The sequence below is a fragment of the Pipistrellus hanaki genome (assembly GCF_964339955.1).
Source record: "Pipistrellus hanaki genome assembly, chromosome: 6".
Lineage (NCBI taxonomy): Eukaryota > Metazoa > Chordata > Mammalia > Chiroptera > Vespertilionidae > Pipistrellus > Pipistrellus hanaki.
The window spans coordinates 66,349,629-66,362,928 of record NC_140508.1 but is presented as its reverse complement, the minus strand read 5'-3'; the positions used below and the strand labels follow the sequence as shown (position 1 = coordinate 66,362,928).

At 49.7% G+C, this 13,300-nt stretch overlaps 2 protein-coding genes across 4 annotated transcripts in view; both read right to left on the bottom strand.

Moving 5' to 3' along the window:
* The window catches only part of ELMO2 (engulfment and cell motility 2), a 36,097-nt gene extending 31,032 nt beyond the window's left edge, over nucleotides 1-5,065 (bottom strand). For all 3 annotated transcript variants that reach the window (XM_084887841.1, XM_084887843.1, XM_084887842.1), the window contains exon 1: nucleotides 4,938-5,065. The gene's annotated coding sequence lies outside the window, so the exon portion shown is untranslated. The remainder of the gene's footprint in view (nucleotides 1-4,937) is intronic.
* Nucleotides 5,066-11,956: 6,891 nt separating this feature from the next.
* The window catches only part of ZNF334 (zinc finger protein 334), a 40,138-nt gene continuing 38,794 nt past the window's right edge, over nucleotides 11,957-13,300 (bottom strand). The window contains exon 6 of the mRNA XM_084888976.1: nucleotides 11,957-12,438. Within this exon, the coding sequence (XP_084745102.1) occupies nucleotide 12,438 (1 nt within the window). The 3' untranslated portion in view covers nucleotides 11,957-12,437. The remainder of the gene's footprint in view (nucleotides 12,439-13,300) is intronic.

Sequence of the window (13,300 nt, the reverse complement as noted above, 5' to 3'; positions counted from 1 at the left end):
TTTGGTTTATGTTTCCTGCAGCAGAATAGCCACACCAGGAAGGCAACTAGAGGTCACACCATCATTCTAATCAAGAACACAATCTCAATAGAGGCTTCTCTCTGAGATCTCATCTGAGAAGTGACTCAACTTCCCTTAGTTCTGACCACCAAGTGACAGGAGGCTCTGAGGTAGAGAAGAGGGGAATTCGGTTGGCAGAGATTCATGTGCTGACATTCGCTGCTGGAAACGCTGTGAAGGACCATCAGACCAAAGGCAGCTGAGATTTCTCCTTTTTGTTGAAATTTGTTGGACACAAGACTTATTCAAACATGTGGTTAAAAACCACTAAGTTAGATAAAGCCCAGTGTGATGAGGAAGGGTGTGGGAACAGGGTAACTGTTTGGGCTTCTTCCGCTTAACACCTACCCTAAGGATCACCTAAGCCTCTTCTTGTCCTGCTTAGAAACCTTCTGCAGTTCCTACACGCCCATAAGGGAGCTTACACTTCAGAACAGAGCATTCCCTCACTGCAGTTACTGTAGCTTTCAGACTCTCCCTTGTAGATGCTACATCCCTCATATCAGGCCACTTTGTTCCTTCAAACATCCTCCAAGTCTGGACTTTTGTTGCCTTTACCATGCTCAGCTGATAAACTTCTACTCATCCTTCAAGGCCCAGCTCAGACAATCACTCTCCTAAGTGGATTTCCTAGTCCTGTCACCCCGTGCCCTCACTGCTCTCCTAGTCTTTTAGACATCCCTTCCCAATCCCAATGACTGTGACTTCTCTACGAACAGTGTCATCTCTTGCTACTCTCAGTGTGATCTGCACATGGGCAGCACTGGCCTTGCCTGGGCACTGCAGGAATACAAACCGCCCACTGAATCAGGATCTGCCTTTAGAAAGGTCCACCGGGGGTCATGTACACCTCAACGTCTGAGAAGCAGCTCTAGACAGTGGTTCTCAACTCTGGTTGTGCATCAACGTCCACCCCACAGTCACTGAAATGCTAATGGGTGATGCTAATGGGTGGCCTGGGCCAAAAGCCACAGCAATTTGAGGACAGGGATTCAGCCTGAGCCTATTCCCCCAAATCCATAGCACAAATACCCAGCACTCAGCTGTACGCATAGAATTCCACACCAAAAATACCCTTCAGGATGGCTCTACACCTAACTGCCTTTGGAGCAGAATAAAAACACTAACGGCAGAGGATTGTTCACTGCCTAGAACTTGTGAACCCCCAACTATAATAGAGACATATTTACAGTGCTTCAGTCTGCCAGTCAAAAGAACAGAAACTGAGATGGAAAATACACATGAACTTTAAGGGACGGTTTTCCTTCAACAGACTACCTCGGTCGCAACGAGAGGCAGAGCTGTGCAGGGAAGGAGTGCGGAGAGCTAAGAGTCCTGGGCTAGGCCTGAAATCTGGGCTGTGGGCCTGACTCCCTCAATACCAACCGTAACAACACAACATTGTTTTTGAAAAATCAGGCCAAGCCCTCTCATTTTACAAATAAGGGAACAGAGGTCCAAAGAAGTTGGCAAGGCCACTCCACACCAGTTAGGGACAAAAGAAGGCAGGGGGCCCCGTTTCTGGGTTAGTCTAACCTCCTGGAGCACAGGAGACCTGACTGCCTACAAGCACACGCCTCTCTAGACCTCAGGTCCTGATCTACTGAGGGGGTGGACAAGATGTTTTTGAGGTCTCTTCCAACCTTGACCTTCTAGTGAGACAGTGCAGCTTAACAGGAGAGTGTGTTCTGGAGTGGATTTCCTTACTTATAAAATCTCCTTCGCTATAAAATGGGGGTTAGCATCAATCCTACTCTATAAAGTTGTTGGAAACGTAAGTGGGATAATATATGTAAACCATTTAAGCAGAATGCCTGACACAGAGTAAGCAGAATTCCAACTATGAACTTGAAGTTGCAAAAACATTGTAACCATGTTTCACCAGCATAAAAGGGCCCCGCTTGCTAGGCTTGCTTTTTCTCCCTTTCACATATGTTCCCTGATGAATGAGGGAACATATGTGAAAGGGAGAAAAATCAATCTAAAAGGCAAAGCACTGCTGATTGTGTTGTTCTATTATTATTTTCTTCTAGCAGAATAATCTTGGGGAGTTTTACAGTCAGTTCCAGAGTGTGTCCAATACAATGGCACATAACAGGTGCTCAACAAATCCCTTCCAGTAACTCTCTTCTAAAACCAGCAATCTAATAGGGAGCATGCCCTAGCCGGTAGCTCAGTGGTTAGAGCGTCGACTGGCAGACTGAAGGGTCCTGGGTTTGATTCTGCTCAAGGGCATATATCTCAGTTATAGGCTCTTTCCCCGGCCCTGGTCGGGGCCTATGTGGGAGACAACCAATCTATGCATCTCTTTCACACCAATGTTTCTCTCTCTGTCTCTCCCCCTCCCTTCCACTCTCTCTAGAAAAAAATATCCTTGGGAGTGAGGATTAACAAATGACACCCTCCCTCCCCCCCAAAAAAACACCAAAAAACAAAAAACAACACACACATACACACACACACACACACACACACACACAAACCCCTAGACACCTTAAGCAGTCAGCGAAGTAAGTAAATAACTCAAGCAGCTTCTATGTAGGGACTGTGGCAAACTGCAAAGTACCCGCCCTGCATAAAGAAATTCAAATTAAATGCTCTCATGCGCATTACACTGTTTGGCTTAGGACGAGCCACTTTGCAGTCTCTGCACATCACTGATTCTGGTTCATCATCACCACAATGCCTTGCACATCATCTAATCATCCTGGGATCACTGTTTTTCCACGTCCACGATAGGCATCCTAAAGATGAAGGCTGTGGCTTATACTCCTGGCCATCCTAAAGGGCCTAGGAGAGTGCTGGCCTCATGGCAGTGAGGAGACCTCACTCAGGGCAATTACTGAACTGAACAGCTTGGCTGTTAACTCAAGCCTAGCCCCTCTGCGATGCTGCAGGGTGCACACAGTGTTCTAGCCAGATCTTGGGCCCAGGCTGTGCTGAGGTAGGTGACTGGGTCAAAGAAGGACCCAGATTTTTCCTTCAACAGCATCGAATATGCATGCAGACACATTATCTCTGCATAGAACGAGATAGAATACACAATACACCCAAAATACCAGTGTTTCTAATAAGTTTAGTCCCCACTTCCTGTACCTCACACCTCCTTGGCACCTCGCAGAGGCAGCATAGGGTATTGAAAGACTCCATGCTATGGAGTCCTCATCCTCACCTTGCCTCCTCTACTCACAAATTCTAGGATGGCTGCTGGCAGGCAGAGTAACTTTTAGGAGCGTCATCATTTTTGCTAGTAAAGTGCAGATAATACTTTATATACCTGTGGCGTCTTATCGCCTTTAGAGTCAAAAGGTACATAAAGCTCCTAGCACTGCACAGCCCGTGTGGCTACTGAGCATTTGAAATATGGTTACCACGAACGGGGATGGGCTGTAAGTGTGAAACAGACCCCAGATTTCAAAGACTTGGTATACACACAAAAATGTGAAATACCTAATTAATAATGTTTTTATATTGATTACATGTCATATATTTTGGAATATATTTACTTAAGTAAGATATATTACGAGAATTAACTTCAGCTGTTTCTTTTCAATGTAGCTACTGAACATGCTTACATTGTATGCATTGTGTTTTATTTGTATCGGACATCACTGCCGTAGCACAAAGCCTGGCACACAAAAAGTATTCCCGCGCTGGTTCCCTTCCCCCACTGGTAGGGCATAAGGGGCCACACCCTTCCTCCAACACTTTTTAAACAAACATATACAGTGCGTGGCCCTGTGCTCGATGCTGGAGACACGAGGAGCCAAAGCAGGCACCATGCTCTTCCTTGGGAGCCTGATCGCTGGTGGGCTAGAGAGCCATGATCCCTTCCTAAATCAATGCACCACTGCAGGTGGGCAAGCGCGGCGAAGGAGAAGTGCCCAGGGTGATGAAAGCGGGATTCACCCGGCGGGGGAGTCAGGGACCACGGACGCCTCTCGTCTATAGAGGAAGTGATACTTGCATGGAGATCTGAAGGATGAAGACTTTACCGGACTCAAGCGGGAAGAGAGGCCCAGGGAGCAGGAGGAAATCTGAGTGTCAGGACCCTGAGGATTGCGGGCGTCGGGGGTGAGGAAAGTGTTAAGCAAAAGGGATTCGCAGACTGGGAGGAAGGAGAGGTCGGATCTCCAGGGCTTGGGTGAGGACCTGGGGCCGACCCTCCAGGAGCCGGGAAGCCGCCCGTTTGAAAGGAGCCGAGTGTCCAGATGGGATCTGCCTTTGGAAAAGATCCCTCTGGCCGCGGGGAGAGGGCCGAGCGCATGGGGGCGTGTCAGCAGGACACCGGGGCGTACAGGGGGCAGAGAGGCCCGAGCCAGGCGGGAGCGGGGCGATGGGAAATGGATGGAATGTAGCTACCAAGCCGGCGGGCGGGCAGGCGGGGTGGTGACCAGTGTCTGAGTGTGCAGCGGGGTGCGATGCCAAGAAGGGCTCCCGGGCTTCGAACACGTACCACCCAGCCCCGCCCAGACTCTCTCCTCTCCCGTCCCTCTCCCATCTCCTCGCTCCCCACCACCCGTCGCGCCCCCAGCTCCACCCTCCTTCCCCCACCTCCTTGCGACCCAGCCCCCAGCCCCCGCTCCTCACGGCCTAGCCCGCCCTCTTTCCCACCCCACACCCCTCCCTTCCTAGTCAGGGACTCAGCGCCCCTCCAGCCGGGCGGGCCGGCTGGGCCACGACCCCTTAGGAGCCTGCGAGCCCGGACGGTGCAGCCCAGGCCCGCCCTCCCGGGACCCTCAGCCCCCAGGGCAGAGGCGCGCAGCAGCCCCCGGCCCCTTTCCGGCCCGAACTCGCTTCTCCTCGCTGCGTCCTTAGGGGCCAAGCCCTTCTCCGCAGCCCGCCACGACCCGGCCCCCGGTGCGCCCCTCACTCACCAGGGCGCCGCGGACCGAGGCCCAGCTCCCAGCGCTGGGGTCCCGCTGCCGCCGCTCCTCCGGCCTCCGCCGGCCCCGCCTTCCCTGGGCCCCGCCCCGCGCAGGCCAACCCGGGCTTTTATTGCTCCGTTTCGCCGTCACGCTGAACGCTCTTCCTTCAATTGGGTGGTTGGCCTGTCAGTCAAGAAAGGGCGGGCCCAGCTGCCGCGGGAAACGCCGGGGGTCTCCGCCCGGCTAGCGGAGGCCTCTTAAAGACACAGGCTGCTTTCTCCCGCGTGGGGTATGGGATCCGGAGGAACGGATTTCTCAGCAAATGCAAGACGCAGCATTTTTTTTTCTTTCTTCTTCAGACTTGTCTTTGGGCACACCCCGGGGGTGAAGAAAAAGGCTTTGATGCTTTGTGACAAGTCAGAGGTTTTGAGCGCTAAGCTTGTCCCCTGGTGGCACTCAGACCCGTGCCGGGCAGTGGGGATAGCTGAGTGGGAGGTGACAGTCGTGTCAGAGGCTGTGAGCATGCTCACCACCGAGCCCCGGAGCTAATTATACCAGCACCCAGAGCTGACCGTGGGCGCTGAGCCGAGGCAGAGGGGTACAGCTCAGCTGCACTGTGGAGAGAGACCCGGGGGCGGTGGTGGCATTTGTCACTGCAACTGCGATGGGAACAAGGCCGGCAGGGCGCCAAGGCCTCGCTCCTGTCATCTCCCTTTGCACTCACAGCAACTCTGGGGGAGGAATGATGCTGATGCCCTTCTTACAGACGAGGCAACGAGTCTTCCGAGAGGGCCCAGATCATACAGACAGTGATACACCAGCTTGAGAGGGCCCAGATCATACAGACAGTGATACACCAGCTTATGCCTATTGGGTTTCCAAAGTTCATGCTTTAACCATTTTATTTCACAGATCCGTACCACAGCTCTGGGAGGCAGGTCTTTAGTGGTCCGTTTTACAGATGCTCAGTGGAGGCTAACTAATGAAACGGATGGGTACTCAGCAAAGGGACTCACTATTGACTGCCATTTACAGGGCACTGACCAGCCTGCAAAGCAGTTTTACACAGGTTGTTTCATTTGATCCTCAAAACATCTCAGAAATGACGGCGATTCTTGTTGGTCCTAGTTTACTGATGAATAAAATGATGCTCAAGGAAGTTCGAGGCTACAGTCCCTTGCAGAGGTCATCAGCAAACTTTCCACCAAGGTCCAAATAAAAAATACTCTTGGCCACTCGGTCCCCATCACCGTCACTCAATTTTGCTCTTTAGCGTGAAAGCAGCCACTGACAGCATATGAACAAGTGAGTGTGTCTGTGTTCTATTTACCTAACTGGCGGTGGCCTAATGGCAGTAATTTGCCCACCCGTGGTCTACACTTTGCTGGCTACCAAAGCTTTTCATGGACTGTGGCTTTGTGGGATCCTCACCTCCACATTGCTATCATTCATACTACCATTCTTTATTATTGATGTATTATTCTTGTTGATGATGCTGTTATCATCTTATCATTTCAAAAGGAGCAATCTAAGGCATGTCGATGTTAAAGACTGACCCGAGGTTAATGCAGGAACTGGAAGGCCCCTGCAGCTCCCCTAACCCTGCACCCTCTGTCCCCCACAGTGTGCTAGGAGATGACATGAGAGCTCCGCCTTGGTCTAGCTCAGTGGTCGGCAAACTCATTAGCCAACAGAGCCAAATATCAACAGCACAACGATTGAAATTTCTTTTGAGAGCCACATTTTTTTAAAACTTAAACTTCTTCTAACGCCACTTCTTCAAAATAGACTCGTCCAGGCCGTGGTATTTTGTGGAAGAGCCACACTCAAGGGGCCAAAGAGCCGCATGTGGCTCGAGCGCTGCAGTTTGCTGAACGCAGGTCTAGCAGATCTCCTGCCTGTCCCTTGGAAGGATGACTACTGCATTCGTTTTACCTTTACCATCCCTAGGGGTTTCTCCTCCTCAAGTACCTTCTCCCCCGTTACACCAGCCCTCTCCCTCTCTGAGCCATCACGATGCTTCTGCCCAGCAGCCTTTAATATCACTGAGAATAGAAGCTGCTGGAAAATAGGTTCCCTGTGCATAGTGACAGAAGTGACACCTGCCAGCTGCCCACCGAAACACCTTCCCCCTGCCTTTTACAGTCACGTGGCTGCCCAGCTAATTTCACTTCCCAGCCTCCCTTGCAGTGAGTAACTAAGTCCTTGTCAGTGGACGTGATGTGTGAAACTTCAAGCAAGGCCTTTGGTCAGAGGGCCTGCCTCCTCCCTGCTCTTTCACCTTCTTTCTGGCCGGGCCCAGCCTTGACCTTATGATGAGGATGTGCTGAGGGGTGTCAAAGCCACAACATTGAAGGTGCCAGTGTCCCAGAATGATCACACGGAGTACTTCATACTCTCTGTGAAAGAGAAATAATCTGTTCTTTAAGCCACGAACCTTTATTATTTTTTTTTTGGTGGGGGGGCCTGCTTGTTAGAGCCAACCCTGCACTTACACACCCTGAGAGTGAAAGCCCCCTAAGTTTTGTGCCCATGGTGCCTCACTTGCCTACCCTAGTTCTGACCCAGCTCAGTGCACAGTTTATCCAAGGAATGAATCATTCACTTTAGCTTGCAATACTTTGTCTTTTTTTTTTTTTCTTCTTTTCCTGATATTCACAGGGGTGGCTTGAAGCTGGAGAACTAGGCTTAGAAAAAGAACAGAGACTGGAGACATTTGGGTGTTTAGATGGCCAACATGGATCAGTTCCATCTTTTTCTCCCCTTTATCGATCTTCCTTTGATCAATGTTGAAGTCTCTGGAACAAGTCCAATTGGTTGAGCTCAGATAAGTGTCCTCCCTTAAGCTAAAGAGGGTGGGCACTTTGATTGACAGCTCTATCAAGGCTGCACACAAGGGAAGAATGCCAGATCCCTCCCCCTCCACTCCCAGCTTCTACCCCTGAACAGCTGAGGCCAGGTGCCCTGTTTTCAGGCTCAAGTAGGAGAATTAACCGAATCTGAATGTCATGATTACATTAACCCAGCACAGTGTCTGGCACATAATAGAGCACAGTAGTTAAGATCCTTGGACTTTGTGACCATACAGAGTTCTCTGCTACTTACCAGCTGTGCATTCTTGTGGAAGTTACTACATTTCTCTGAACCTCAGTCTCTTCTTCTGTACAATGGGGATGATAACAGTACCAACTTTAATGCATTGTAAATATTAAATGAGATACAGTAAAGGTACACTTAGCACAGTGTCTGGCACATAATAAGTGCTCAATAAATTGTAGGCAGTTTTAAAAGTTATAATAGATCTTCAATAAGTACTTACTGTGTGGGTGAATTATCTGTAGTATTTTGAGTTCCTCTAAAATCACATCTGAAACTGGAGTGTATTGAAATACCCCTCCCAGTTCTCTAAGCCACTGACCTTCCACATTTGTATAGTTCACCATCCCCTTTGTGGCCTCACCTCCCTTCTTCCCCAGCTTAGAGCCCTGGTCTTCACTATAATCACTCAATGTGTTCGCCCTGAACCCCATGCCCTCTTCTCTCTCCATCTACTCGCCTGGAAAACCTCAACGCTGCTTAGCCTCAACTCACTGCCTGTTCCACACATGCACACAGCAGTGGACTGGGGCCTGAGAAAAAGAGAACCTTTCCGGCTTAAGTGGGTCCTCCCATCCTGGGACAATCCTACAGAGCCGATTTCCATGGTCAGTTTACTGTCCCCTCCCCTCGAGCCTGTCTCATATCTTCTCCTCTCTTCTGCCTTCAACTCTTCACTCTTAGGTAATGGCCTTCTTATCTCGTTGACAAAAAAAAAACACAAAAAAACCAAAGCATCAAGGAGAAAGCCATCTCCTCTTCTCCTTGCCAAGTCCACCGATCTACCTGCGTCAGTATCCGAGTGCTCTGCCTTCTCTCCTGTTACCAGAAAGGTGCCTTTTCTGATCCTCTGGAAAGGCAACCCTGCAGGAGTGCCCTGGATTCCATCTCATCTCACCTACTCAGAAATGTTGCTCTTGCAGTTATCCCCTTACTCCTGTAACACCAGTGCTTCTGTCAGCCCCACCAGCACCACCTCAGCTGTCACATGGCCCTTCTGTGGAATGCTGGGGGCTCAGAAAGATGAAATCTTCACCATGGGCTACAAGACCTTGGCTCGCCTAGCACTTGACTACTCTAACTTAATCTATTTATGGTCTCCCCCTAGCTCACTCTGCTTGAATCTTCTCTCCCCCCCCCCATATATTTTATTGATTTTTTACAGAGAGGAAGAGAGAGGGCTAAAAAGTTAGAAACATTGATGAGAATCATCAATCAGCTGCCTCTTGCACACCCCCTACTGAGGATGTGCCCGCAACCAAGGTACATGCCCTTGACTGGAATCGAACCCGGGACCTTTCAGTCCGCAGGCCGACGCTCTGTCCACTGACCCAAGCCGGTTTCAGCTCTGCTTTAATTTTATGGGTCTAATCTCTAATTCCTCTTCCTACCTCTGTGACTTGGTACTTGCTATTCTCTCTCCTGGGATGCTCTTCCCCCTGATCATTACATGGCTTACTTCTTCACTTTTTTAGATCATGCTCTAATACCTCCTCGGAGAAGTCTTCCCTGACTACTCTGTTTTCTCTAATCCAGCCCCTCGAACCCCACTCTGTTCCCTTAGCTGGCTCTAATATTCTTCATAGCACTTGATGTCCTGTTAGTGTTTTGTCTTCTGACTTCCACATCTGTTGTAAACTCTGCAGCAGCAGGAATGTTGACTGTCTTGTTCCTAACTGTATCCCAGCACGTGGTTGTAGATCATATCTAGTACATAATATGTGATTAGTATCTTATTTATTGCATCATTGAATAAACAAATTACAAGAAGGATTTCTGATATAGTTGCTTATAAATGTCAAAACCTATGTTTATGTGCTGAAAGAAAAAACCAGTATCTAATGAGTTGTGCTGGGGACTGTTAAATATATCAACTCATTTAAAACTGTCAACTTCCTATAGAGCATAAGGAAGATTAAGGTTTAGAAATGCAAAGATGCTTGCTAAAGTCACACAGCCTGGCTGGTACCCAAAATATGGGTAGGCTGACTCCAAGGTATGTGTCCTTTTCTTTATTCTACTCAATGAGAACCATATACCTGGGCAGTTCATTCTTCACACTGTTCTTATTTTAAAATATGTATGAAGGCTGGCTATATGATACTTTGTGCTAAGGTCTTTACATGATTTATCTCATTTGATCCTTATGTTCCTATTTGGTACATACTCTTATTGCCTTTATTATATAAACTAGAGGCCCTGTGCACAAAATTCATGCACAGGTAGGGTCTCTAGGCCTGACCGGTAATCAGGGCTGATCTGTGGGGCGACAGGCAGTCCCCCACTGACACCTGCCTTGGCTAGCCTGGTACTGCCTGCTCACCGGCCCTGACTCCTCTTCTTCCCTTACCCCCCACCACAGCCGGTTGCCTCCCTCTGCAGCATCCACCTTGGCTGGCTAGAGGCCTGCAGGCTGGGGGCAGCTCCTGCATTGAGAGTCTGCCCCCGGTGGTCAGTGTGCATCATAGCGAGCGGTCATTCCACCATTCAGTTGATTTGCATATTAGGCTTTTATTATATAGGGTGAGAAAACAGGCACAGAAAGGTTGAGACACTTCCCCAGGTCTATTTGGTGGAGTGGCAAAGCCAATATTCAAATCCAGTTCTATCTAATTTCAAGGCCTGGGTCTTTTCTGCAACATTGTGCTGTTTCCCTTAAGACAACTCTCTGCCTCCGCTAGAAAGAGAAGAAAAATGACTAACACAGGCGCACAGACTATCATTAAGAAAATTCATGGTGACTTAGCTCTTTAAGCGAGAAGCAAAGGGCAGGAGGCAGACAGCCAGTCTAGCATGGGCTCTTGCAGGTTGGGGGGTTCACATAACTCATGATAACTTCATTTACGAAGATCGTTCTTCCAGGAACTGGGGCTTATCATCTATCTGGGTGAGTAGAAGCTTGGAGAGAGATGGCAGTGGGGGGCAGGGCCTGGAGACCATGGTGAGCAATCAGCTATCAGACCCGGCAGGGGTTACTTGAGCCTCCTGTGAGACCAGTGCCTCCTGCTGGCATAGGAGATCATCTGCCAACATCTAAAGCTCTGAGTGTGGGTTGCTTATGTGTCTGGGGGTAAGAGGGGGAGGAGAGAGGGAGGAGGGGAAGGGAACCTTGCTAATGCAGGGCTTCTCTGTCTCACCATCCCTTGCCTACGTCCCTCTAAATTTTTTTTAAATGATTTTTTACAGAGAGGAAGAGAGAGGGATAGAGAGTTTGAAACATCAATGAGAGAGAAACATCCATCAGCTGCCTCCTGCACATCCCCTACTGAGGATGTGCCCACAACCAAGGTACATGCCCTTGACCTGAATCGAACCCAGGACCTTTCAGTCCGCAGGCCAACGCTCTATCCACTGAGCCAAACCAGTTTCAGCTACATCCCTCTAATTGTAAGCCTGGCCCAATTGATCAGAGCCTGGATGGTGGCTGGGGGTTTCTTTGCTCCTATAGGCACCTACATGAGTTCTATTGAACTGGTTTGGCCAGAGCACCTGCCTATTTGTTGAGAAGCTGAGGCAGCCATCATGGAAGGAAGGAAGACCCACTCTTGCCAGAAGCCTGGAGGTCGGGGGGGGAGGGGGGGAGGAGAACATCTGGAGAAGCTCCTATTTATTGTAGGAAGACCGCCTGCCCCCCAAGAGTTTATCTGTTCTTTTCACAAACATTTGTTGAGTGCTCAATGTAAGCCAGCCACTGGTCTTATAGTGGTGAGCAAAACAAATGTAGTTCCTGTCCTCAGAGCATTCACGGCCCCACAGCAGAGATAGACAGCAAACAAAAACCAGGCAAATCAGATATGTTATTACCAACTGTGATGCCTGTTCCGGGAAAACGATTAGGTTCACTTCTCTACATTCTGACAGCTAAAGCAGAAGGACTGCATGACCATGGGGGTCCTCTCTGAGGACGTGGTGATGATGTGGAGACTTGATAGATGAATAGGAGTTTTCCAGGTGAAGGTTGGAGGGTAGGGTGTTCCAACAACATGGGGGGATCTGGAGGGAGGAGAGATCCTGGCTTGAACTGAGTGGTTGGAGCATAAAAGCAAAGGGAAGAGGAAGTGAGGAAGAAGCCAGCCCATGCAAGGCCTCGTCAGCTCTGCTGTGAAGAGTTTCACTTTTGTTCTATGTGCACTGGGAGCCCATTAGAGAGTTGTGAGCAGGGCAATAACACGATGTGATTTAAGTTGCTGTGATCCGGGCTAGAGAAGGCGATGGTTTGCCCTCTGTCACTGCTGAGGATGTCCTGCTGGGTTTGTGCTGCTCACTCTCATTGGTTTAGGCTTCTACGGCTGACGAACCCCCTTTGAAGGGCACCTTCTTCCTTTGGAGGTTTTATGCCTGAATTCAGGCATATAGTCTCTTCTTGTCCTGGGGGGACGGTCTACCCCTTTAAGGGGGATTTGTTGAGTAGGGTCTGGAAAGGAGATTGAAAGAGAGAAATCAATATAAGGAATTGTCAACTAGGGCCACGTGGTTAAGTAGGGATCTAAAAGAGGATTAAAAGGACCCTCTGGTTACACAGATTAGTGACTTCAGGAAGCATCTACCCACTGTCTCTAAGGCTGAAGGAGCAAAGGAAAGGCCTTGGAATTCTTAAAACTTAGAGATCGGCCGGGACTGGTTTGGCTCAGTGGATAGAGCGTCGGCCTGCGGACTGAAAGGTCCCGGGTTCGATTCCGGTCAAAGGCATGTACCTTGGTTGCAGACACATCCCCAGTGGGGGGTGTGCAAGAGGCAGCTGATTGATGACTCTCTCTCATCGATGTTTCTAACTCTCTGTCCCTCTCAATTCCTCTCTGTGTAAAATCAATAAAATATATTTAAAAAAACAAAACAAAACAAAAACTTAGAGATAGTCCTGAGGTTCCTGAAACAGCCCTCTGAGGGGGTCACTGGCTGGGGTTCTGAGCTCAGAGGAGGACCTGTGAGGAGTCAGCTGAGGAGGGGCTGCTGTCAGCCTTGTGTCTGCAGGGGCACAAGGAGGCCCTCTGCACGTGTGGGGAAAACTGAACCGGATCCACCTGCCACGGTGAATAGGTGGTGCTGGGGTGATGCTCATAGGACTCCCCGGGGAACAGGAGGGAGCACGTCCGCCTCCTCTTCCAGGCGTGCAGCTTCCCAGGAGCACCCCCCCTAGCAGAGACAGGGAGGGAGCTGCTGGCAAAGCCACTCAGCAGTTCTGGGAAGCCCAGGTCCAGCATCACAAAGCAGGCGAGGGCACGGTGGGTTTGGAGCGGAGAGACCGCAGCTTAATGACCACACGGGTGACATTCTAA